Here is a 24030-nt window from a genome sequence, read left to right as displayed (position 1 = left end):
TCATCTGTGGTGTCGGCTTCTTCTGTGAACTTTTCATGTGAGCTACCGGAGGTGTGGGGGGAGATGCTGCTGCTTCAAGTTGCGTGTGTATCAGACTGTGTGTGTGTGTGTATCAGACTGTGTGTGTGTATCAGACTGTGTGTGTGTGTCAGACTGTGTGTGTATCAGAGAGGGGGAGAGATGAGAGAGGATGGGGAAGGGGGAGAGGTAGAGGGAGAAAGAAAGAGAGGAGCGAGAAAGGGGAAGGAGGACAGAGGAGGGAGAGGTAGAGAGAGGAGGGGGAGAGAGGAGAGAAGGGGGAACGAGAGGGAATAGGAGAGATATAGAGGAGGGGAGAATGAGGGAGAGGGGAGAGAGGACAGAGGGACAGGAGAGAGCAGAGGTAGAGAGGGAGAGAGGGAGAGAGGAGCGGTAGAGAGGGAGAAAGGAGGAGAGGAGAGAACGAGGGAGAGATGTAGAGGAGAGAATGAGGGAGAGAGGTAGAAAGGAAGAGGAGAGAGAGAAGACAGAAGGAAGGAGAGGGAGAAAGGTAGAGGAGAGAGAAGGGGGGAGAGGAGAGTGGGAGAGAGATCGATTGATCAGTGGGGGATGATATGAGATGCGGGGAAGGGGGGGTGATGTTTAAACCAAAATCATTACAAAATATAAACACATTTATTCAAAAGTATGAGTTGATTATTTATTACCCCCACTGCTTTACACGTCTATTTTGTGATTAACCCGTGTCAAACATGCCATTGGTGATGGATTTCGGTGCAGGTAGTATTTATATTCAATTTTCAACTTCAAGAAGACTAAGTCGCACTCACTCAGTGCATTGAACTTGACTGCCGTGTCTGCGGTCCTGTCAAGTGTCACTCACTTCAACTGAGTGCCACTCAAGTTCAACACTTGTCTTTGGAGCCTTCAGTAGGATTTTGCTTGAGTGTGGGCCAGAAAGCGTGGGGTGGTTTCAGGTTCAGAGAGCGTGGGGGGGTCTCGGGGTCAGAGAGCGTGGGGGGGGAGTCTCGGGGTCAGAGAGTGGGGGGGTCTCAGGGTCAGAGAGAGTGGGGGGGGTCTCAGGGTCAGAGAGAGTGGGGGGGGTCTCGGGGTCTGATTCCCCCCCCCTTTGTATTGTATTGTATGTCTTTATTTATATAGCGCCATTAATGTACATAGCGCTTCACAGTAGTAATACATGTGGTAATCAAATAAATAACAGATAATATAAATAACAGATCATGGGAATAAGTGCTTTAGACAAACATAACATTAAGGAAGAGAAGTCCCTGCCCCGAGGAGCTTACAATCTAATTGGTAGGTAGGGAGAACGTACAGAGACAGGAGGAGGGAGTTCTGGTAAGTGCGTCTGCAGGGGGCCAAGCTTTATGTATCATGTGTTCAGAATGATCTCAGTGCTATTCATATGCTTCTTTAAGCAAGTGTGTCTTAAGGTGGGTCTTAAAGGTGGATAGAGAGGGTGCTAGAGGGTACTGAGGGGAAGGGCATTCCAGAGGTGTGGTGCAGTCAGTGACAAAGGTTTAAGGCGGGAGAGGGCTTTAGATAAAAAGGGGGTAGAAAGAAGACATCCTTGAGCAGAACGCAAGAGTCGGGATGGTGCATAGCGAGAAATTAGGGCTGAGATGTAAGGAGGGGCAGAAGAGTGTAAAGCTTTAAAAGTGAGGAGAAGAATTGAGTGTGAGATGCGGGATTTGATTGGAAGCCAGGAGAGGTATTTCAGGAGGGGAGATGCTGAGACAGATCTAGGAAAGAGTAGAGTGATTCTGGCAGCAGCATTTAGGATAGATTGTAGGGGAGACAGGTGAGAGGCAGGAAGGCCAGACAGCAGGAGGTTATAGTAATCAAGACGGGAGAGAATGAGGGCCTGAGTCAGAGTTTTAGCAGTCGAGCAACAGAGGAAAGGGCGTATCTTTGTTATATTGCGGAGGAAAAAGCGACAAGTTTTAGAAATGTTTTGAATGTGAGGGGCGAATGTGAGAGAGGAGTCGAGTGTGACCCCTAGGCAGCGTGCTTGGGCTACTGGGTGGATGATCGTAGTTCCAACAGTAATGTGGAAGGAGGTAGTAGGGCCAGGTTTGGGAGGTAGTATGAGGAGCTCTGTTTTAGCCATGTTGAGTTTAAGGCGATGGAGGGCCATCCAGGATGATATAGCAGAGACATTCAGAAACTTTGGTCTGTATAGCAGGTGTAAGGTCAGGTGTTGAAAAGTATATTTGTGTGTCATCAGCATAGAGGTGATATTTAAACCCAAAAGATGTTATTAGGTCACCTAGAGAGTGTGTACAGAGAAAAAAGAAGAGGTCCCAGGACAGAGCCCTGGGGTACCCCCACAGAGAGATCAATAGAGGAGGAGGAGGTGTTAGCAGAAGAGACACTGAAAGTACGATGGGAGAGGTAGGATGAGATCCAGGATAGAGCTTTGTTCCGAATACCAAGAGTATGGAGAATGTGAAGGAGAAGAGGGTGGTCCACGGTGTCAAATGCTGCAGAGAGGTCGAGTAATATGAGCAGAGTGTAATGACCTCTGTCTTTGGCAGCATGGAGGTCGTCAGTTATTTTAGTGAGGGCTGTTTCCGTGGAGTGAGCAGTGCGGAAGCCAGATTGTAGAGGGTCTAGGAGAGAATAGCTGTTGAGAAAATGGAGCAAGCGAGAGAATACAAGACGTTCAAGGAGTTTAGAGGCAAAAGGCAGGAGGGAGACAGGTCGATAGTTAGAAAGACAGGTAGGGTCAAGCTTGCTGTTTTTGAGTAATGGTATGACTGCTGCATGTTTGAAGGAGGATGGAAAGGTTCCAGAGCAGAGGGAGGAGTTAAAAATGTGTGTGAGCGTAGGGATTATAGTAGGAGCAAGAGGTTTTAGGAGATGGGAGGGAATGGGGTCAAGAGGGCAAGTGGTAGAGGGAGAAGTGGCGATCAACAGCGACACATCCTCTGAGACAGTGGAAAAAGAGTCAAGGAAGGCAGGAGGAGAGTTTGGAAGAGGTGTAGGATGGGAAGAAGAAACAGAGGGGATGTTCTGACGTATGGATTCCACCTTTTCCTTAAAATAGTCAGCAAAGTCCTGAGCGGAGATGGAGGAAGGAGAGGCAGCTGAGGGTGGTTTGAGTAGAGTATCAAAGACAGAGAACAGTCGGCGTGGGTTAGACTTGTGCATGTTGATTAGTGCAGAAAAGTAGGCTTATTTTGCTTGCGAGAGGGCAGAGTTGAAACAGGATAGCATAAATTTGTAGTGAAGGAAGTCTGCGAGAGTGTGAGACTTCCTACAGAGGCGTTCAGAGGAACGAGTGGAGGAACGCAGCATGCGTGTGTGGGAATTTAGCCAGGGTCTAGGGTTAGAAGGGCGAGTGCGGCAGAGAGAAAGTGGGGCATGTAGATCAAGAGAGGAGGACAAGACAGAGTTGTAGTTCCTGACCAGGTTGTCGGGGTCTGTAGCAGAGCTGAGGAGAGGGAGGAGCGTAAAGTGGACTCAAAGTCAGGTAAGTGAATAGAGCACAGGTTTCTGCAGAACCGGGGTGTAGATGGAGGTGGAGAAGGGGAGAAGCGAGATAGAGAGAATGAGATGAGGGTCAGAGAGAGGAAAAGGGGAAATGGAGAAATCAGAGAGAGAGAAGTTCTTAGTGAAAAACAGGTCTAAGTAGTGGCCATCCTTGTGGGTGCTGGCTGCAGTCCACTGTTGAAGGCCAAAAGAAGAGGTTAGAGAAAGAAAGCAGGAAGCCCAAGGGAGAGAGGGGTCATCAATGTGGCAATTGAAGTCCCCAAGGAGATTCAAAGTGAGAAAGGCAGAAGGGGGATGAGTAGAGGTAGGTGGGCGATAGATGACCGCCACATGAACAGGGAGAGGAGAGAAAATCTGGACAGTGTGAGCCTCAAAGGAGGGAAAAGCAAGAGAGGGAGGAATAGGAAGAGTTCGGTAACGGCAGAGAGAGGAGAGCAGGAGCCCCACACCTCCACCCCTGCCATCAGGGCGCGGAGTGTGGGAGAAGGAAAGGCCACCATAGGAGAGGGCAGCTTCCAGAGCAGAGTCAGACTGAGTGAGCCAGGTCTCAGTTATAGCAAAGAGAAGCAGGGAGTGAGAGAGAAAGAAGTCAGCACAGAGAGGAACTTGTTAGAGAGGGAGCGAGCATTCCAAAGGGCACAGGAGAAAGGGAGAGGAGGGAGGGTGGCAGGGGATGGGTATGAGGTTGGAGGGGTTGACACCAGTAGAGGTTGCAGTTGGCAGGCGAGGACGAGCGCATGTAGGAATAAGACAGGGACCAGGATTGGGAGAGATATCCCCAGAAGCAAGGAGAAGCATGGATAGAAAGAGGATGTGTGAGGATGATTTGTAAGGGTGTTTTTTAGTGCAGGGGATATAGCTGTGTGGTGTCAGAGGACGCAGGTAAGAAAGGAGTTCATGTGAACTGAGAAGTGGTGAAGGAAGGAGAGATGGAGATATATGAATGGAGTTAGAGACATACTGAGGCTGGTAAAAAGAAGTGCATAATTTGAGAAGTGAAGTCACAGCAAATATAAATGGTAAAGGCAGCAACACAGCAGTAATGATGCAGTCTGGTATTGATGATATCCTCCTTTCCAGCGTAGTTCAAATGCAGGAATCAGGGCCAGATGGGGTGTCTACTTCTTCCTCACTCCTTTTGTACTTCCTTTTAAACTTCAGTTGTTCAGTAGTCATGCCACTTATAATGGGCCACTTGGATATGGGCTGCAGACAGACTAGCTGTTCTGACTGGGTTTATATAGGCCTAAAAAGTCACCTGACAATGTTTTTCTGTCTGCTTAATTAGCACATCTGAGGCACATTCAAACAAAAATGGTTTTCTACACAGGGTGTTTCCCTGCCTAGGTGGCAACACTTAATTTGATTAGAGGTAGACAGAAAACAGCATTCAAATATGGTTTTTACCTAGCATTGGATCACTTGCATATACTATATAATACACACAGCAAAGGCTTCAATGAGGATTTAGAGATGGTTTTTACCTAGCATTGGATCACTTGCATATACTATATAATACACACAGCAAAGCACATTTCTCCGTGTGTGCGCCCCACACACACACACACCAAGAGTCAGTCAGTCACCCAAAGAGAAGCAGTGCCAGCCATCACATTAGGGGTGAGTTCATTAAATGTTTGACCAAATATTGGTAGGCTAATTTTTAAGTTGATAATTTTGTATGGCCCTTGAATGATGTTATAAATATCCAAATGGCCCTTGGCAGAAAAAAGGTTCCCCATCCCTGCTCTAAGGGAAGTGTAAGGCTGTGCTTATAGTGCTGGCGATGCGAATACGGGCAAAAACAAAAGCATTGCTGCTGCCGCCACCGCGCGCTAATTTTGCCGGCGACAAGCAACATCGCCAAAATTTGATTTTTCAGGGTCCGCCGCGTCACGTGACGGCCCTTGAAGAAATCAAATTACGAAAATCCCGCGAAGCGGCCAACCAGCGAAACATAACTTTCGCCGTCGCTATAGGCAAAGCCTCATGGAGGCCTTGCGCGATCCTCCGGCATTTTAACTGCCACCCCTGGTGTAGGCCATCAAAGAAGGAATTCATCTAACATTAAAGCTGCAGTTCAGTTTTTTTTTTTTTTAATTTATTTTTTTACTTTAATAGTTTCATGTGTGCAATCTCTAATTACCTAAAGAACTGTATAGCTGCCAGTCAATTCATTCTCCATGTATTGATCGGCGAAATTTGGTGACATAATTAGTGAAGGGATCTGTTTTTCTTCTGCTTGTGTTTCAGTGGAAGCTCATGAATATTCATGAGCACCCCTGCACTGACATGTGCTAGAGGGAGGGCAGGGCTGACAAAGGGGTGTGCCAGGACATGAAGGGGCAGTGCCTTAGTAAATGGCTGTTAAAATAGAATACAAGAAAATTGGTCTTCCACAGTTGTTTTTTTTAAAACAGAAAATGCTAATTAAAAGTATTTTTTCTTACTACAGAACTGATTTATTAAAAAAAACATACATGCAGGATATTGACTGAACTGCAGCTTTAAGGGAAACAAAAAAGACACTGTCTTCAAATATTCATTGTCACATCTATCGCTACCAGGGGAGGGAAATCTTATAGCGCAAATTAACTTTCACTAATGGTGGGACAGTGCTTCTAAACAAGCCTCTACATTTTAAGACATGTTAATATCAGCAGTCTAAAATGCACAGTCACAAAATTTGCAATAAAACTCAAAGTACAAATAAAATACAGACACCAAAGCCAGGCTCAATACTTTTATTTAGCTGTTCATTTCTTGCACTTGAAGTATTCTTCGATGACATCTTTGGCCTGCGACTCCTTACCATAGTCCTAAAAACAAAAATACCCAATTGAAAATGCACCTGACATACTAATGTCACAAAATAGGGGGATGAGGCATTAACTATGGAAAGAAAACCAAAGCAATGAGTGATCAATTCTACATTGGATTTAAAAAAAATAAAAAAAAATATTGCTACTTCATGCAAACAGAGAATACATGCACTCTTCAGAAACTATTGACAGATTCGTCCACAAAATGAGATATAGATATATGCAGGCAGTCCTCGTTTTACATTGCTTAGTTTTACAAACAAATGGCTTATCCAATTCCTATGCAATGCATACCTATGTTCATTTTTACAACGCCAAAACGGCTTATCCAACGCTCTAACAACGCTTTGCAAAGTTGTTTGTGTATATAATAGATTTTAAAATAAACAAATAAATATATAATAGCAAATAGGAAGCCGTGAGGGATGACGGCACTGTTTCCTATTGTAATTCCGGTTTTACATCCCGCCACCAATTCCACACAATGGTTGAATATTTTTACTTCAAAAGGAATAAATAGCTATGTAGCCATTTTCAGGGACCTTAAATGCCACATGAAGGCCTCAAGGCTCGTACGATGGCTTTACTATTGCCACTGTATTTGAGCGATGTCTGCAAAGCATGTTTGGCTTATCAGCTGCTCAATAGTGGCACATGGGACAGCTTACAAGAAAGTTCTTACCTTGACAACTACACTACTGCAACCAACTACTTTGCGAGGTTTGCCTTCCCTGTCAATCTTGCAGAGACCGACCCACTCGCCAAGTTTCTTATTGTCATCAACCTAGAAGATACATTATTTTGTAAGCATGGAATAAGTACAGACAACTCATGGACGTATGTACACAAAAAGTGGCAGCTGCAAAGCCAGAATATTGTGGGTAACATTCGTTTCCCCCCCCTCCCAATCAGGAAAAGGAGCCACATTTTCATAATGTACTGTACAGAGCCACCTGTGCAGACAATCCCACCATATGAATAATTTCAAATAAATCCTTTAAGATGAGCAGTCCCACCTAAAATTCCAGTCACTGGTATTAAAATATTTATATGCATATTTTTTCTCTCAATTCTTTTCAAAATCCATGTTCACCAAATTTTGTAAAGCTTAATCCTTTTTGCCAAACCTTTAATGGAAGACTTCATATTATGAATTATATTTTCATGGATAACAAATTCCCATTTCTTCAGTGTTCTTTTTGGAAATAAACACGAGCTTTGGCTACGTTGAAAGTTTTACCCGGCTATTTGAATATGTTCGGTATGGTTCCCACAAATTCAAGCATGAAGCAGGTGCACTCACCTTGATGAGATTGATCTGGTGCTCAGCACAAAGTGCTTCCACCAACTTGACGTACATTGGTTCATCGCAGTTGGAAGCTAGGACACACAGATGGGCTTGGCGTCTAAAAATGGAATTGACAATTTACTATAGGTACAGTAAAACCCATTTCATGTATATTAACTTATATTTGCAGTGTTTAACAAAACTGATCTTTGTGTGCAGTTGCCTAATGTTTGCCATCTTTGCTTACCTAAGGCCTCGGCCTAGCTTACTGCTTGCTGGCGGAGGCGCGCTCCCGCTCAGCACTGAGCCCCTACAGCCGCAATTAGAACGGCTTTAGTAGGGGCTCGTCCATGCTTCTAAGGCCTAAGGTGGGGTAAGCGAAGAAAGTTTCTATACCACACCATCAGGCAATACCAATGAGCAGAAAATATACAGGGTCGCCTACTGCAACAGTGTAAAACTTCAGGATCTAAACCTTGTGCCTGGATGTTTTGGGCATTAGCCTGCATTGACAAATTAGGAGATCACCACAAAGAAATTAAAAATCATGAGTCTGTGCTACAGGTTTGTCAGCTTTATTTTATCACTCAGATCGAGTGAAGGGGTATCCGACAATTGATAAATCATCACTCAAACACTGTAGCTTGCCAGAAAAATAATGTAGTAGCACTTCTAATATTGTTTACATGGTCACGTGACAAGGATGAAACTTAGTCTAATTTGGCTTCTGTCACTTGTCTTATTCCAAAACAAGAGTTTACATTTAGGAATATTACACTTAAGCAGCCTTCAGCCAGGGCTACTTCCAGATGCCCACATCTAAAAGCACAAAACTACACAAACTTTATTTTCAGTTAACCGCTATTTTAGTACATTACTTACTTGTCAAGGGCTTTGGCGGCTTCACGAATTCCACGGGCTAGGCCATCATGGATAAGTGCGGTCTTGAGCACTTCTTGCAGAGCGGTGTTAACATCCATTACACCTCCAGCAGCAATGCTACAATAAAAGACTTGTGTTTAAAACAAAGCATTCTCCAATGTCACACGCCTGACAAATCTTTCATTGCTACTGGCTTGTCAGATTCAAGTTATCACTCAAAAACGAGTGAAGGGGTATCCGACTTGTAAAATCATCACTCAAGTTCTGTAGCTTCAATATCCCATTCGCATCAGAAAGGAGCATCAAAAGAGGCATTCAATGTTATTTTGGTTTCATTAGAGAGAAGCAGCCATACAAGATCAATTGCTATAAAGCAAAATAAATGAGTACTTCAGTATTAGGTAATACCTTTTTTAAATTGAACTAAAATTATATTTTAGGAAACGCTTTTGAGTTCTCCCCCGGTCAAGCTAGTTTGGTTGTGTTTTGACAAAGCTCGATTTGTTTGTATCTCTACCAAAAACTCAAAACAAGCAGCAAAATAATAATAGCAAAGCATAAGAAATTAGTAAAAAGGGGTGGGGGGGGGGGTAGAGAAGACAATTTGGAAACTAAAAGTCTGAGAGATGTCAAGCACTTCAGGTGTTCCGTTTCTAAATTTGGAGAATTGAGTTCTACAAATCTTAAGGGTTTTGCTTTTGTTTTTAGTTTTAAAACGTAAGGTTAAATCGGTTAGATCTGGTTTGTCACCACTATTTGTATATACTGCCTTTTTTCTTCTGTAAGGGATTTCTATACAGCACTCCAAGAAAAGCTCCACAGATGCCTGCAGCATGTCTATCAGAGCTGTATTGCCATATCACTTAAACCTGAGGTGACATCTTTGTTATACACGTTATTGTAATGCCCCATTAAAGGATGCAACACCCACATATGGGGTGTCTAAATATAGTCTATTACAGGAAAGGCAAGTTTGTTAACTTGACAAGACGCTGTTGCCCAAATGCATTCAACACTCAGCAACATTTTATAGCCAACATCTACCCAAAAGTGTGTACGGTGTTAAAAGTAGCAAAAGACGGCCAGTGCCACTGCAATCATGTGAGACAGGAGAAAACCATGTGTGTCACTGACACTTCCCACCATGATCAAAGAGGTACACAGTACAAGGGCACTAGGCCTAACCCTGCTAACATTGGCAGATTGATAACAGCCAGGGAACCCAGGCAAACACAGGACCCCAGTCACCTAATGGGCATGGTGCCTCCAAAAACACCTGCTTTGCCACCACAACCCATCAACTATACAGCAATCCATCGCTACACAAGACATGCTAAGAGGCCCTATCTGCACCAGTCACGCAACATCTTCCCCGCAGAGACATGGAAGGCCCATGGAGACCGCAGCACTCACCCTTCCTCGGCCATCGTGGGATCACGGGTGGATGTTGGGCGTCAGTTCGCTGAAATAGACATAAACGGACAGAGTTACCTACGCCCGTGCCTCCGCCGCTGGCCCCAGTCTCCGGGAGGACGCGATGGCAGAGATGCCCGGCGGATTGAGTCACTTCCCCCCTCATATCCCCAGAACAATCGCTCTGCGCCTCCATCACTCACCCTAACTCTTCTACGGCAACGGGGGAAAGAGAGAGCGGCGCGCTGACGTCAACACGCTTATACTCACCGCGAGCGCCGCCTTCTTTTACGTGCTGGAGGAGGGCAGCATTTTATGCGCAGGCGTAGGCGCGTCATACGCTCATTTCCGCCATTTTTGATGAGGTGACAGGTATTCCTTAATGCCAACACAGTGCGCATCTATCAAGAGATTAATGTTGATACGAGGTTGCCGGCTGTTTCTGCATACAGGAAATATACTTTACGATGGTCACTTTCGTTGCCCGTATTAAGCTCGTCTGCATGACCTCTCCTCCCCTTTAAAAAAAAAAAAAAAACTTTATCAACACAAAGCACAACACCATGTGGAGACACTGATACACCAGGGGTGCTCCCTCCATTTCATGCACATGGAGATAATAATAACCTCTGCCTCTGAGCAGTCTGCCACAGCGTGCTATTAAAGATTGTAACACCTGACGTGTGGGCTGCATCCAATTCACTTATTCAATTATTTTGACTTTATCCCTGATAAATATCCCCTAGTCCCAGTGATCAGAATGATGGAGAAGATCTAGAGTGTCTGTCTCATAATAACCTTATCCAAATCCAGTAGTCATTCGGATTTTCAAGCATACTGTGCATATTAAGTTGTTTTTCGCTTCTGATTAAAACCTGTATACTCTCCAGAATTTGCAACTGATTGATCTATGAAGTAAAGTAAGACATATGGTGCTATAAGAAAGGACTACTACTGTTTTATTAAAGTGGAATTTGTAGAAACCCAGTTTGCATGAACTCATCCACCGACTAACATTGCTGTGAAATATATCGTTTTAAATTGCCAAAGTAAAAAACATTAACCATGAATTAACAAATATAATCATCTTTTCATTAACTGTTCATATAGCTTACAACCCCCACACAACTTGGTTAAGGTTTAAAAAAAAAAAATACATTGTTTCATCCACCATCTCTATTATTTGTAGCTATTTTTTTTCTTGTTTATCTTTCTGTTTCACTAATAAGCATTGGCCGAATTTATATTTACATTTGTCTATTTCCATTAATGCATATACACAGGCACCACCTGTAGTGAGGGGTGGGAAGGCGTTGAAGGCAAAAGCACCCATTTGGCAGAGTCTTGTGCTACATCAGCTCTCCAGACCTGCACTTACCTGTTGAACCCTAGAGACTTTACAGAAGATCAGTTATTTTTAAGCAAACCCAGTGATTTTTTTTGTTGTTTTTACAATGAAGTGCTGCCCTCTACTCAGCCAAGTCTCTTAGTGCAGTTGGGTAACTAACAGGTCTCAGCATTGTAGTAGCTGAATCCAGGAAGAGCAGCTGAGATGAGTCCTGATTCACACCAGAGATACCTGGGAAATTAGTTAAATTACATACATATGCTTATTTTCCATACATCTCTCCATGTGTTGTATAGAGAAGGTCTTGAGAGGTATGTAAATCGATGGGTACTCTTTTGACTGCAAAATCAAGGGTCATTTTAGCAAGGTTTGCTGCAGAAATGTCACAGCTCTATACTTAAATATGCAGTTCTACACATGTTTTATATTTACAGCCACACAACTATGTAAAACATTTTCCAACATAATTAATTGTTAATTTGTAAATGAAAATACGTTCAATAGCTTTTCAGATTGAGGCATTACTGAAAAAAATAAATTAATCATGTTTGTTCATATTTGTATGTAACTGTTTATGTAATTAGCACATCTCTGTAACTCCATTGTACCACACTGCATAAACCCAATAGGTCTAAACAGTGCGAGTGGGTTCACTAGCTTTGCATCTCATCCCAGTTTATGTTTTAAAAGCTGTGTTTAAAACAGCAAGCATTGGCTTAAGGGCTTCATGTAATAATGGACTTGAGACAAAAGGTGGCACTGTATGCTCATTTGCATATAATTTCCCAGAATCCCTTGCAGCAGTGGAAGCCCTGTATGCTAGGTGATAATGGTGAAAGGCAGGGTTGCAGACCTGTCTCAGACATGTGAATGTGCTCAAGTTATATTTTATACACACACACACACACACACACACACACACACACACACACACACACACACACACACACGTTGCTTTTTGTTAGGGACCAGTTAGGTGCTCATATCTCAGGAAATAATTAATCAACGATTGAGACAATCAAGGCTGAGTTACAGACGTTTTTAGTAAATCACAATGCCAAACATGTTTAAGAATCGCTGCAGAAAAGCCTTCAAACAGCAAAAACAGTGATCTGTCCACAAGGAGTCGTGTGATCAGGCTGAAGAAAGGTAAGGTGATGGAAATCCATTTCAAGTGCTAGTTAAATAAATCTGGGCAGAGACATGGCATATGAGTTTGGTTTCTGGGCAGTGAGAAGTGGAACAAGAGGTCACCATTAAAACTACAAGTAGTCCTCAGAATTGCCTTATAAAAAAAGTACATAAAATATAGAGTATCAAGTTATCCTTGCAAGTTAAATAATTGACCCATTTAAAAAGTGATGGTTTCTGGCAGAGCAAGAAACTCTTACAACGTTGCATACGTTATTGCATTCGTTAACACAATCAGTTGCACTATCGTTTGTGCGTTGTTTAACAGTAGTGCTTTGGAAAACAATAATAGTTAAGGCGATAACGTTATTTTGTGTGGTAACAGGCATAGCAACATCTCTTTTGCGCCTTTCCATTTGAAACTCTATTGAGACATATGAAATGCTACCAAGCATATATTCATTGTTCTGAATATACCCCTGAATGCCTCACCCAGAATCACTTAAGTATGCAAATTAATCAGATGCAGGATTTGTTAAAGCAGCAACACCCCTCAGAAGTGTACCGCATATGAGGTTAGTACTTTGCCTCATGAGTAGGTTCTTCACCTTAAAAAAAAAAAAAATCTTTCATTCTCTCTCAACCATGGTTGTATAGTGCAGTGGTGCTAAGCTCAGTCCTCAAGGGCCACCAACAGTTCAGGTTTTAAGGATATCACTGCTTCAGCACAGGTGGCTCAGACATTCTGATTGAGCCTCATATGCTGAAGCAGAGATATCCTTAACATGTGGCCCTTGAGGGCTCCGTCTGAGCACCACTGCTATAGGAAAAGTGTAATTTTAACCTCCTGAACACTTAATATTGAATCATCAGATTTAAAAAATAAATTATAAAAAAACGCCATTGGACAGGGCGAGAGAAGATCTCTTTAAACCAAGTAAGATTAAAAAAAAAGTTAATCAGTGTGTATTATTGATTTAAGGCACAGTGTGAGCATTAGAGAATAATTTTTTAAATAACAACAGCTGTAGAGTCTACAGCACACATTTCCACCCTTTAAAGCAGGGAAGCGCATTCTTTTCCCCCAGCGCCCCCCCATGACTGCTCCCCCCCCCCCCTCCTTACATTGGCTCTGGCGTTCTGAAGTCACGTGACCGCGCGTTGCCATGGCGACGCGTCTCCAGTAGCAGTTTGAGCCAAGGTAAGGGAAGTTTACAGAAGCCTTCGCTGCTCCCCCGGCATTTAATTTAAATGCCTTCCCGGAAAAGCGCAGGGCCTCTGTAATCCCCGCACGCACCCCATAGGGAAACTCGCGCTCCCAGTTTACGCACCCCTGCTTTAAGGATCAGACAGCACATCTGCAAAGCACACCACATTTCATATGTACAGGCAGTCCTCGGTTATCCGACACAATGCGTTACTCAAAATGGTTTGGGATAGCGAAACGTTGTAAAGCGAAACACTTTTTCCCATAGGAACACTGTTTAAATGAAAGGTTCCGTTCCTAAAGGCATTTTTAATGCTTAAATACACAAAATATTTTACGCAGGCAATAAGATACGCAGCACACACATAAATTATATAGTGCATATACTGTATTATATATATAATATAACATAATATATAATGTAAAAATATAATATATTATATAGTATAATATATATTATATACACATAAACAACTTTGCAAAGCGTCGTAAGAGCGTTGGATAAGCCGTTTTGGCGTTGTAAAAATGAACATAAGTATGCATTGCATAGCGTTGGATAAGCCATTCGTTGTAAAGCGAAGCGTTGTAAAACGAGGACTGCCTGTATATTCTTCCTCTGCAACTCTGTCAGTCCCTCTCCAAGCTGCATGTGATCTGACTCCCCCCTCTTCCAGCATAACACACGCAGAAAGGCTGTGTGACTCTTGGAGGAGGGAGCTAAATTATGCCCATTATTAAAAGCCGTTCTGCAGGCTGTACACACGCAGTTTTGGAGCGGAACAGGGGTCACATAAAAAGTAAGTGAGTGTGAGAAGCGGACACCACAAAAGGAAGACAGAGAGTGCTAACATGACCGAGAAAGTGGCATAGAAGTGCACACAGCGAAACAGGACATTTGAGATATATATGACAGATACAGAGTTATATGCAGAGATTGAGATAGTGACAAAGATGGACATTGTGATAAAAAGACAGAAACAGAGATAACGACAGATAGTGATAGAGAAACTGACGTACTGTACACACTTGACATTAATTAAGGAAGACAGAGAGTGAATGCAGTTTGGTTAACTCACAATTGTTTGTTATTTTTAGCACTGTGGTCACATAGCTTTAATTCTACAAAGCACAGGTAATTCAGGGCTCATAACGTGACGTTACCTAAAGCAGGAACGGATGTTTTGGTTCCTGAGGTTCATGTACACCCTTAAAGCTAATTATATACATAAACACTGGCCGTTCTACTGTATACAGAACATGTAGATCTTTAAGCTTAAAATCATGGCATAGTATTATCTTACAATAATGTAACATTAAGTGTGCCTTAGTTTTACTTTCCTCCAGATCCTGAAATAAGGTTTAGCTGAAGTTGAGAGGGGTGAGGGTTGGCAAATAACACTGGAATATAATCATGCCTAACTGCGGCACTAGGCCGCAACCATGGTGCGAGCGACGGCTCTAACAAATGCAGGAGATCTATGGGGCCGGCCATAGTGCACACAAGCACGATGGTGCGCAGAATTTTCAGGAGACAAAGGTTTTTGTTGCGCGACGGCCGGGTCACGTGAGTGGTTAAGCCAATAAGGGCGACCCAGCCTCGTGATGTCACGGCCACGCCTCCACCACGCCTCCCTGTCGCTGTGGTTCTCAGTCCACAGATCGCTTGGCTGACAGGCACGCGCAACGCCATGCACTCCGTCGTGCGCCCACTATATCCGAGACCTTACAGCTACCCAGACCCTGCCAAAGCCTTATTTCCACCTCCTTGATGCAAGTAACGCCAAGTTTAGGTATTTCCTCACGAACCAGGGCTGCCTTAACGTATGGCCCCACAGCATAGGGGGCCCCACGCACCCAGCCCATGCGTACCCACCAATGCTCTCCCCCCGCCCGGCACCCCGACTCCTCTTAGGGTTGCCAGGTGTCCGGTATTTGGTTCCCCTGTCCGGTAAAATATGAGAGATAATACCGGACATGGCATAGAGCAGGGCTGCTGCTGCTAGGGGGCTGGGCAGCTTCTGATTGGCTGAATTGCACAGCAGCAACCAATCGGGAGGTGGCAGGAGCCTGGGGGTGGGGCCAAAGAGTGGAGGGAAAGCATGCAGCAGGTGTGTGTGTGTGTGTGTGGTGTGACAGACAGTACATACATTACTGGCAACTTTGTTTAATTTCTCACTCACACTTACTTTTCTTTTACTATACTAAGTCTTCCCATTTTCAAGATCTATTAAAAATAACCACCATTGTAAATTCTCAGAAAGGCTCCATAACTCAGCTCTCATCACAGCAGCATTGCAATCTCTGCAGCACTCTTACTTACAGATCATCCCCAAGAAGGCAGAGCAGGTTACTTATTCAATGGCATGATTTAATATGCAATTTAAAGCTGGATTTTGAAGTCTACATTTGAAAGCTACTGTACTGATAATGACAGGGAGGGGGTGGTGGGTGGGAGGATGAAGGGAGGGGGTGAGAGAGGATGAAGGGAAGGGGGGATGAGAGAGGATGAAGGGAGAGGGTGAGAGGGCAAAGGGGGGTGGGAGGGTGAGAGGACAAGGGGGGGGGGAGAGAAAGAGAGGATGAGGAGGGGGTGCAACAATCTTGGAATTTGTGGGAGGAGCAGTAAGATAGTATTGCTCGCCATGTACCGTATGACTGCAGGTCAGTTATTTATAAATGATCTGACCATTACGTCATTTGTTCTAAATTTCACTCCAAGCATGCACCAATTTGCACTATTTCATATTCTAATTCCTAAAACAATCCTCGGAAGGGTGCTCCCTCCCAAGACTCCTCCCCAGATTTTTTACGAAATACAGCAGGGCCCTGCTTCTCGGCGCTCCGCTTTTCGGTGATCCGCCGATATGGCGGCACCAAGAAGGGGCCGCCATGTTGGATCGTAAGTCTCGCATACGCAGAACGGATGGTTGCGCCTGGCGCGCATGCGCAGCCCATCGTTTGCGCACGCAGACCGTAGCTCGCGCATACTCAGAACGCCAAAAATGCAGGTTTGCACATGCGCAGAACAGAAAATCGCCAGATCCGCTTTCCAGCGATATTTACTATCTGGCGGGCCCCTTGAACGGAACCCGCCGTATACCCGGGGCCCTCCTATAGAATATAAAGTGGTGCAAATTGGTGAATACTTGGAGTGAAATTTAGAACAAATGACATAACAGTCAGATCATTTATAAATAACATTCTTCCCCACCAACGATTCTCGAGTGCGTCGCACCTTTCACCATTGTGTCCAGTATTTTTGGACAAGTCACCTGGCAACCCTACTCGCTCTCCCCCCGCCCGGCTCCGCTCGTTCTCCTGCCGCCCGGCTCCGCTTGCTCTCTCCCTGCCCGGCTCCCCGGCTCTCTGGCTCCGCTCGCTCTCCCCCCGCCTGGCACCCGCTCGCGTCCTAGCAGTGCAGCACTTTCGGGGCCTGCTTCTAGTGAGCGCGTGGGAGGCTGGGAGCAATAGTGTAAGCTGGGCCCTGTGCACTACTTTGCCCGGGGGCCCCTAATGTTGTTAAGATGGCCATGTCACTAACGTTAACCATAACAAACTTTAGTGGATATGTGTGGTCAGTTTGATGCCACATTAAACTTGACAGGGCTTTATGGATCTAAGCCATATTAAAATGATGGGCCTTATTCTTGTCCAAAGCAGCTGTCCGCGTTGTTTAAGTGAGATTTTTGGGCTGAAGAAGATCTAGATGGCTGCTTTGGACAATATGGAATAAGGTCCTATACCTTTGGTTCAAGTGCCCCAATGTCACTGATTTAGTTTCTTGGAGGATGACATCTATGTCAAATCAATGACCGCTAGAGAAAAAGAAAGGAGAGTGTGAGAGAGACAAAGAATGAGGCATGTGACGGTGAAACAGATATAAACATTCCATTCTTATAAAGAATGTGAAGAATAACAGGCAACATAAAGTGTCAGAAACATATGAAAACAAAGGCTGGGAGAGAGAGGCCTTTGTATTTTCATATGTACGCAAAAAAGTTTGGTGCTACACTTTATACAGAAAAAGTATGTTGCTACTTGCTAGAAAAAAATGCTTATGCCTCAAAGATGCAGAGAAAAAAAGAAAACTACTGTCTAGGAAAGTGGTAGTGCTGTACAAGACATAAATGTGTACACTTGGTATGTTAGCTTGATATCCGTTCATTTAACCCTTTCACTCCTGGAGCGGCAGTGACACATGACTGTCCCTCAAGCACTGAAAGGGTTAAAATGTTTGTTTGTTTTTAAAATGTTGCCATGTCTGTTGTATTACACGTTGCATTGTAAGTTGACTGAAGCCATACCAACATTAACCCCCATCCCCCAAACCATCACTGAAACTTGTGGACTTGAGATGGACAGATCCCCTAAGAGTCATGCCCTCACCTTGCCACAGGGAAAGGTTTACTGTATGCTTCTGGAGATGGGCACATTCTGTTTCAGTGATAAGCTCAGTGTTTCATCATGCAACTATAATATCTCTACAAAACATTGAATCAGAGTGCTTGGTAGTTTGCTTAGCTCATGACAAATACTGATGAATATTATTTGCTAATGCTACTGAAAACAGTGCACTGCTCGCCAAAAAATGTACAGTAAAAAAAAAATTGCATGTGCTTTAAGCACAGCTGCAGCAAAATCTGTTTATTCAGATATATTTACTGTAAAAATCCTATGGGGAATTTTGGATCCTAAATACCCTTACCCTGACTTTCACCCTTATGCTCAATGTCTTCTCTGGCACAGTCAGAACATATGTGTATAAATAGAGCTTTTTCCTTCAAAACACCATTATACATTTGAGCCAAAAGTGTATACATTCAAATAAACTAATGATAACTGAAACGTTGCAGTGAAAAAACGAGCATTGGAAGTACTGTACAGTAGGTACATAGTAGATGTATGTAATAGCATGTTCTTGTATAGCGCTGCTAGTTTTACGTAGCGCTTTACAGAGACATTTTGCAGACACAGTTCCCTGCCCCGTGGAGCTTACAATCTATGTTTTTGGTGCCTGAGGTACTGGGAGATAAAGTGAATTGCCCAAGGTCACAAGGAGCACCAGGAATTGAACCAGGTTCCCCTGCTTCAAACTCCGTGCCAGTCATTTTCTTTACTCACTGAGCCACTCATTATAATATAAAACGAATAAAACCTTCCTCTGTCATGCTGGTCTTCTTCATTATGCTTCTGTATTTTACAGTTATCTTTGTTTCATATTTCTTTCAGCCTTGCAAAATATTAATTTGTTGCTGCTCCCAAATATCATATGACACAACGTAGCATTGCCTCCTCTACCACTGAACTATATATACAAGCGAAGGTGTTCTTGCAGACGCTCTTAGCACGTCGGGTGCAGACTCAGGTCTCTACAGTTGGATTGCCTTTAACAACATGGAATCCGCTAATGTTGTGTGGACGGAATCTCCAGAGAGAGAGAGTACTGCAGCACAGGTCATCTTTGAAAGCAACAAGGATAACGGGAGCCCGAACAAACTTCTAGCAGGTGGGAGGAATAAAGTAAACCTGTTGCCAGGATACAGTATTTGGTTTTACTTGGAAAGTAGGAGAAAAATCTCCAATACCGTGCTCAGCTATATGGTATTCCTTAGAAAGATATAAATCATGTATCATGAAAAAGGACAAAGTGGAAAAGGCTGTCTTCTCAAATATAGGTGCCCTGTGTTCCATATAATTAACCCCTTCCTCTAGCGGGCGGGACCTGAATCTACTGGTAAAATCAGTGAAAAATATCTGATTACCTAAGAACAGTTTGTAGTCCCCCTCGGAAGTATATGGGTACAGGGAACGTAACCCCCAGAGCGCAGGTGAGCGGACTGGGGTACTCACGGTTGGAAGGTCTCAGCAGTTCCTTAGGCGTGCATCACGCTGGTAATGGACGAGTAGAGAAATCCTGCAGGAGGTAAGCGGAGCACAGCGAAGCAAATGCAGGGGCTATACACCAGAGTAAGTAAAAATCCTTTATTGCATGATCAACATCATGTTAGTGGACAAGTAAAATCTCTTACGCGTTTCAGGCTTCTGCCCTTTATCAAAGAGAACTGTTTTACTCTCTGCAAACGCCCTGTTAATATAGGTCTCTCCCCGCTAACAGCTGATCTCAGTAAGATGATTTGCGCGCAAGTTCGCCAAGCTACGATCTCATTGGTTGTCTAATGTAACCAATGGAATGAATGAAACATTTCTACTGTGTGTAGCGAGTGCGGGTAGTGTATCTGATCAACAGAGCGGCTGCAGAGTATGTCAGTAAAGAGAAACAGTGTGTATAACAACATTAAAGAGAATATGGAATTACCCAGTATACCGAGGCTGCTAACAGGTAGTGCACACACTTTATGGCAACTTGATTGAAGAGAGACCCAGCAATGATTAATGAAACAATAAGCCTCCGGCATTGAAAACAGGGAGTTGGGTAATAGTAAGCCGGATAGAGGTACAGGGGGACACCTCCCTAAGGGGCGCCCCCAAGTAAATCACAGCCCGGCACTAACCGCCTCAATAATCTCCCTGAAATACCGCGTGGAGGTTAGGAGTACTCACGAAAAAGCCGTCCCTGTTGGTGCAGGGAATTCTGCAGCGGCTTCCTCCTCTGGTGTAGCTGGCGTCAGCGTGCTCCTCCGGAAATGATGACACAGGAAGAAGGGGGTAGGATGGTCCGTGGTTCACAGCAACTTCAGCAGCCAACGCATGGATGTCTAAAAAAACTTTATTGATCGCTAGCAGCAAACATCAGGCAACCACTCTAACATGTTTCGTCCAGGCTATGGACTTTTTCAAAGAGTCAACTCTTTCAAACTCTTTGAAAAAGTCCATAGCCTGGACGAAACATGTTAGAGTGGTTGCCTGATGTTTGCTGCTAGCGATCAATAAAGTTTTTTTAGACATCCATGCGTTGGCTGCTGAAGTTGCTGTGAACCACGGACCATCCTACCCCCTTCTTCCTATAACAACATTAAAACCTAATCAAAACAATGTATCAATATAGGAAAAACAAGAAAAACAATCTACTCGGCTGAAATGGTAGTAGGGAGATAACGGAATGGTATAAGTCATATGGCAAGGCTGTTGATATTGGTGTGATGAAATAGTATAAGTTAGCTGGTGATATAATAAGCTATAAGAGCCTAATAATAGTGCAGTTGCATAGATGTATTGATAATTTTCTAATTATACTAGTATGTTCTTCTATATATTAATTATATCATTATACTTCTCACTATAACAGCCTTGTATGAATAGAGGATGTTGGGAACTACCACAGTATATTATTTATCATAAGCATTTGTATATATAGAATAGATACATAAAAGACAGATACATGAAAACAGATACATGATAAGAGTGGATAGTGTACCATCATAAGATTGAAAATAAAAATAAATATGGAACTAAACATATGTATACATGTCAGTCCACAATGGAAGAATTATATTATTTCCCAATATATCATTTAGATGTTCATGAAGGATCTCTCAGAAGTCACCCATTTATTGACTGTCATTTGTATACATATTTTATAATGGTTCCCATTTGATTTGTTTAATACACTTTATAACAACCCATCATGCACTGTTTTATTGTGTTTTTGATATGTCAAGGCACACCAAACTTGTTGCGAGAAGAATATGCTATATGATTTGGACATTATATATCATGTGATAATTTGATATTGGTTCAATTTAGTTTAAAAAGTGTTTCAGCTCCCAGTCAATGTTCATACCCTTGGGGGCCAATGTCCCAAGGGTATAAATCCAGTGCATTTCTCGACGGTTAAGGAGTGTTTCTCTGTCTCCTCCTCTAGGGTGAATAGGTATGTATTCCAAAGCACTGAATGTTAAGTGATCTATAGAACCCTGCACACATTTATTGAAGTGTCTGGCCACTGGGTAGTTATCATCTTTATTTTTAATGGTTCTGATGTGTTCCCTGATCCTTATTTTTAATGGTCTTATTGTCCTACCAATGTAACTAGAACCACATGCACATTTGAGAACATAAATTACATATTTTGAGTTACAATTTAAAAATGAGTTAATCCTGTATTTGTGTCCCGTGAAAATATTCCTCATTGTTTTAATGGGGAATGCATATTTGCAAAAGTTGCATGTTCCACATTTGTAGAATCCCTTTGGAAGCCCTTTCTCTGGTAACATTCTGTCTCTGTACATACTGGGTGATAAGTAGTCTCCCAATGATTTGGCTTTGCGATAGACTATTTTTGGTTTAGAGAGTGTGACTCTGTCTAGGTCCCCGTCTAATCTAAGTACTTCCCAATGTTTGTTAAGGATTGATCTTATTGTGCCAGCTTGTCTTGAGTATGTGGTAATGAATAAGGGTATGTCACCCTCCTGAATGTTTCTTTTCTTTTTAGTGTTCTTTTGTCTACACAATGTATCTGTTCTTTTAGATTGTATTGCATTCTGTAATACACTTTCAAGAATGCAATCTGAGTAACCACGAGCCTTGAATCTTGTCTTAAGTTGTTCTGCTTGGTCATTAAAACATTCATCTTTCGAGCATATCCTCCTGAGACGTAAGAACTGACTCCTGGGAATGCTGTTCAAGAGTGGTCTAGGGTGTGCACTATTCGCTCTGAGCAGAGAGTTGCGGGAATTTTCTTTTCTGTAAATATTAGTTTGTATGGAGAGATCAGTATCCACATACAAGTGGAGGTCTAAAAAATTGATATGATGATCATGTACCATATGTGTAAATCTAAGGTTGCAGTCGTTGGATTCAAGGTATGTAAAGAATAAAGAAAGTGTGTGTGCATCTCCAGACCAAATTAATAACAGGTCGTCAATATAGCGACGATAGAACTTAATGTGATGTCTGTAAGGGTTGGTGTCACCGAAAATGTGTTGAGTTTCCCAAAGTCCCATAAACAAATTGGCGTATGAAGGTGCAAATGAAGTCCCCATCGCCGTGCCCTGTGTTTGTAAATAGAATTGATTATTAAAAGTGAAATAATTGTGCTGTAGTAGAAATAATACACTATCCAATAGAAAGGTGATTTGTGCCAGGTGAAGATTAGAATTATTCAGAAAATAAGTGACTGCTTTAATACCTTTAGTGTGTTCTATGACTGTATATAAAGACGTCACGTCTAATGTGACCCAAGTGTATGTGTGACACCATGTGAAGTTTTTTATGTCTAGGAGTAAATCAAAAGAATCTTTCAAAAATGACGGTAATTGTTGAACCAACGGCTGCAAGAAAAAATCCACATACCTAGATAGACCATCTCCCAAAGATCCAATGCTAGATATTATAGGTCTGCCTGGCGGACACACCAGCGACTTGTGGATCTTTGGGAGATGGTGAAAAATAGGTATGATAGGAGAGGGATTGAACAGAAATTCTGATTCCTGTTTAGATAGAACATGCAACTCTCTGCCCAGATCTATAAGCTTCTCAATTTCTTTTAGATACATTTGTGTAGGATCCTTAGTAAGTTTAGAATATGCATCAGTATCATTTAGTTGTCTCATTGCCTCAGAACAGTACATCTCAGAGCTCATTACCACTATGGCCCCACCTTTGTCTGCATTTTTTATCACTATGTCTTTTCTAACTTTTAAAGCTGCCAAAGATTGGCCTTCTTCTTTGGATAAATTGTTGGGTATTGTGGTGGTGAAATTAAATCCCTTAGCTAGTAATTGCAGGTCTTTTTCCACTAATTTTTCATATGTCTCTAGGTGTGGGCCTTTGGAAAACATACTGTAGGACAGAAAATAGATTTCTTCCTAAATGATGTATGTTTGGAAGTGGTCAAAAAGAGGAACTGCTCTGAGGCACTAACATTTTGAACGTCTGACAAATTTTGTTCCTCAAACAGGTCATTCATGTCTTGTATAGCTGTATACTCTTTGAAGGACAGCCTGTCGTCCGTGCTCCCCCCCACCAGAGGGCCCAGAAGACTCTAGTCTGGGCCCTCTGGTGGGGGGGAGCACGGACGACAGGCTGTCCTTCAAAGAGTATACAGCTATACAAGACATGAATGACCTGTTTGAGGAACAAAATTTGTCAGACGTTCAAAATGTTAGTGCCTCAGAGCAGTTCCTCTTTTTGACCACTTCCAAACATACATCATTTAGGAAGAAATCTATTTTCTGTCCTATGTTTTCCAAAGGCCCACACCTAGAGACATATGAAAAATTAGTGGAAAAAGACCTGCAATTACTAGCTAAGGGATTTAATTTCACCACCACAATACCCAACAATTTATCCAAAGAAGAAGGCCAATCTTTGGCAGCTTTAAAAGTTAGAAAAGACATAGTGATAAAAAATGCAGACAAAGGTGGGGCCATAGTGGTAATGAGCTCTGAGATGTACTGTTCTGAGGCAATGAGACAACTAAATGATACTGATGCATATTCTAAACTTACTAAGGATCCTACACAAATGTATCTAAAAGAAATTG

The 24030-nt window shown here is 42.9% G+C and overlaps 2 protein-coding genes and 3 non-coding genes across 6 annotated transcripts in view; 1 reads left to right on the top strand and 4 right to left on the bottom strand.

The window, feature by feature from the left end:
• Window positions 1-6224: 6224 nt before the first annotated feature.
• Window positions 6225-24030, bottom strand: part of RPS12 (ribosomal protein S12) — a 248085-nt gene continuing 230279 nt past the window's right edge. Inside the window, exons 1-6 of one of the 2 annotated variants that reach the window (XM_075597348.1) lie at window positions 10104-10187; window positions 9901-9949; window positions 8488-8604; window positions 7621-7723; window positions 7000-7101; window positions 6225-6314 (exon numbers count right to left, since the gene is read on the bottom strand). In XM_075597348.1, coding sequence (XP_075453463.1) covers window positions 6252-6314; window positions 7000-7101; window positions 7621-7723; window positions 8488-8604; window positions 9901-9914 — 399 coding nt within the window. In that variant the 5' untranslated portion in view covers window positions 9915-9949; window positions 10104-10187 and the 3' untranslated portion in view covers window positions 6225-6251. Of the gene's footprint in view, window positions 6315-6999; window positions 7102-7620; window positions 7724-8487; window positions 8605-9900; window positions 9951-10103; window positions 10188-24030 lie in introns of those variants that run through there. The other variant, XM_075597349.1, reaches the window with a different exon arrangement.
• Window positions 6838-6971, bottom strand: LOC142494109 (small nucleolar RNA SNORA33). Its single transcript, XR_012801344.1, has one exon. It is a non-coding gene; the product is annotated as a small nucleolar RNA SNORA33 (small nucleolar RNA).
• On the bottom strand, window positions 8170-8241 carry LOC142494095 (small nucleolar RNA SNORD101). The gene has a single exon (XR_012801330.1). It is a non-coding gene; the product is annotated as a small nucleolar RNA SNORD101 (small nucleolar RNA).
• LOC142494096 (small nucleolar RNA SNORD101) lies at window positions 8680-8750 on the bottom strand. The gene has a single exon (XR_012801331.1). It is a non-coding gene; the product is annotated as a small nucleolar RNA SNORD101 (small nucleolar RNA).
• The window catches only part of SLC18B1 (solute carrier family 18 member B1), a 136620-nt gene continuing 126834 nt past the window's right edge, over window positions 14245-24030 (top strand). The window contains exons 1-2 of the mRNA XM_075597344.1: window positions 14245-14383; window positions 18816-19092. Of these exons, the coding sequence (XP_075453459.1) occupies window positions 18981-19092 (112 nt within the window). The 5' untranslated portion in view covers window positions 14245-14383; window positions 18816-18980. The remainder of the gene's footprint in view (window positions 14384-18815; window positions 19093-24030) is intronic.

This window comes from Ascaphus truei, chromosome 4, assembly GCF_040206685.1.
Source record: "Ascaphus truei isolate aAscTru1 chromosome 4, aAscTru1.hap1, whole genome shotgun sequence".
NCBI classification, from domain to species: Eukaryota; Metazoa; Chordata; class Amphibia; order Anura; family Ascaphidae; genus Ascaphus; species Ascaphus truei.
The sequence above is the reverse complement of the archived record's forward strand: the minus strand, read 5'-3'. Positions and strand labels throughout refer to the sequence as shown.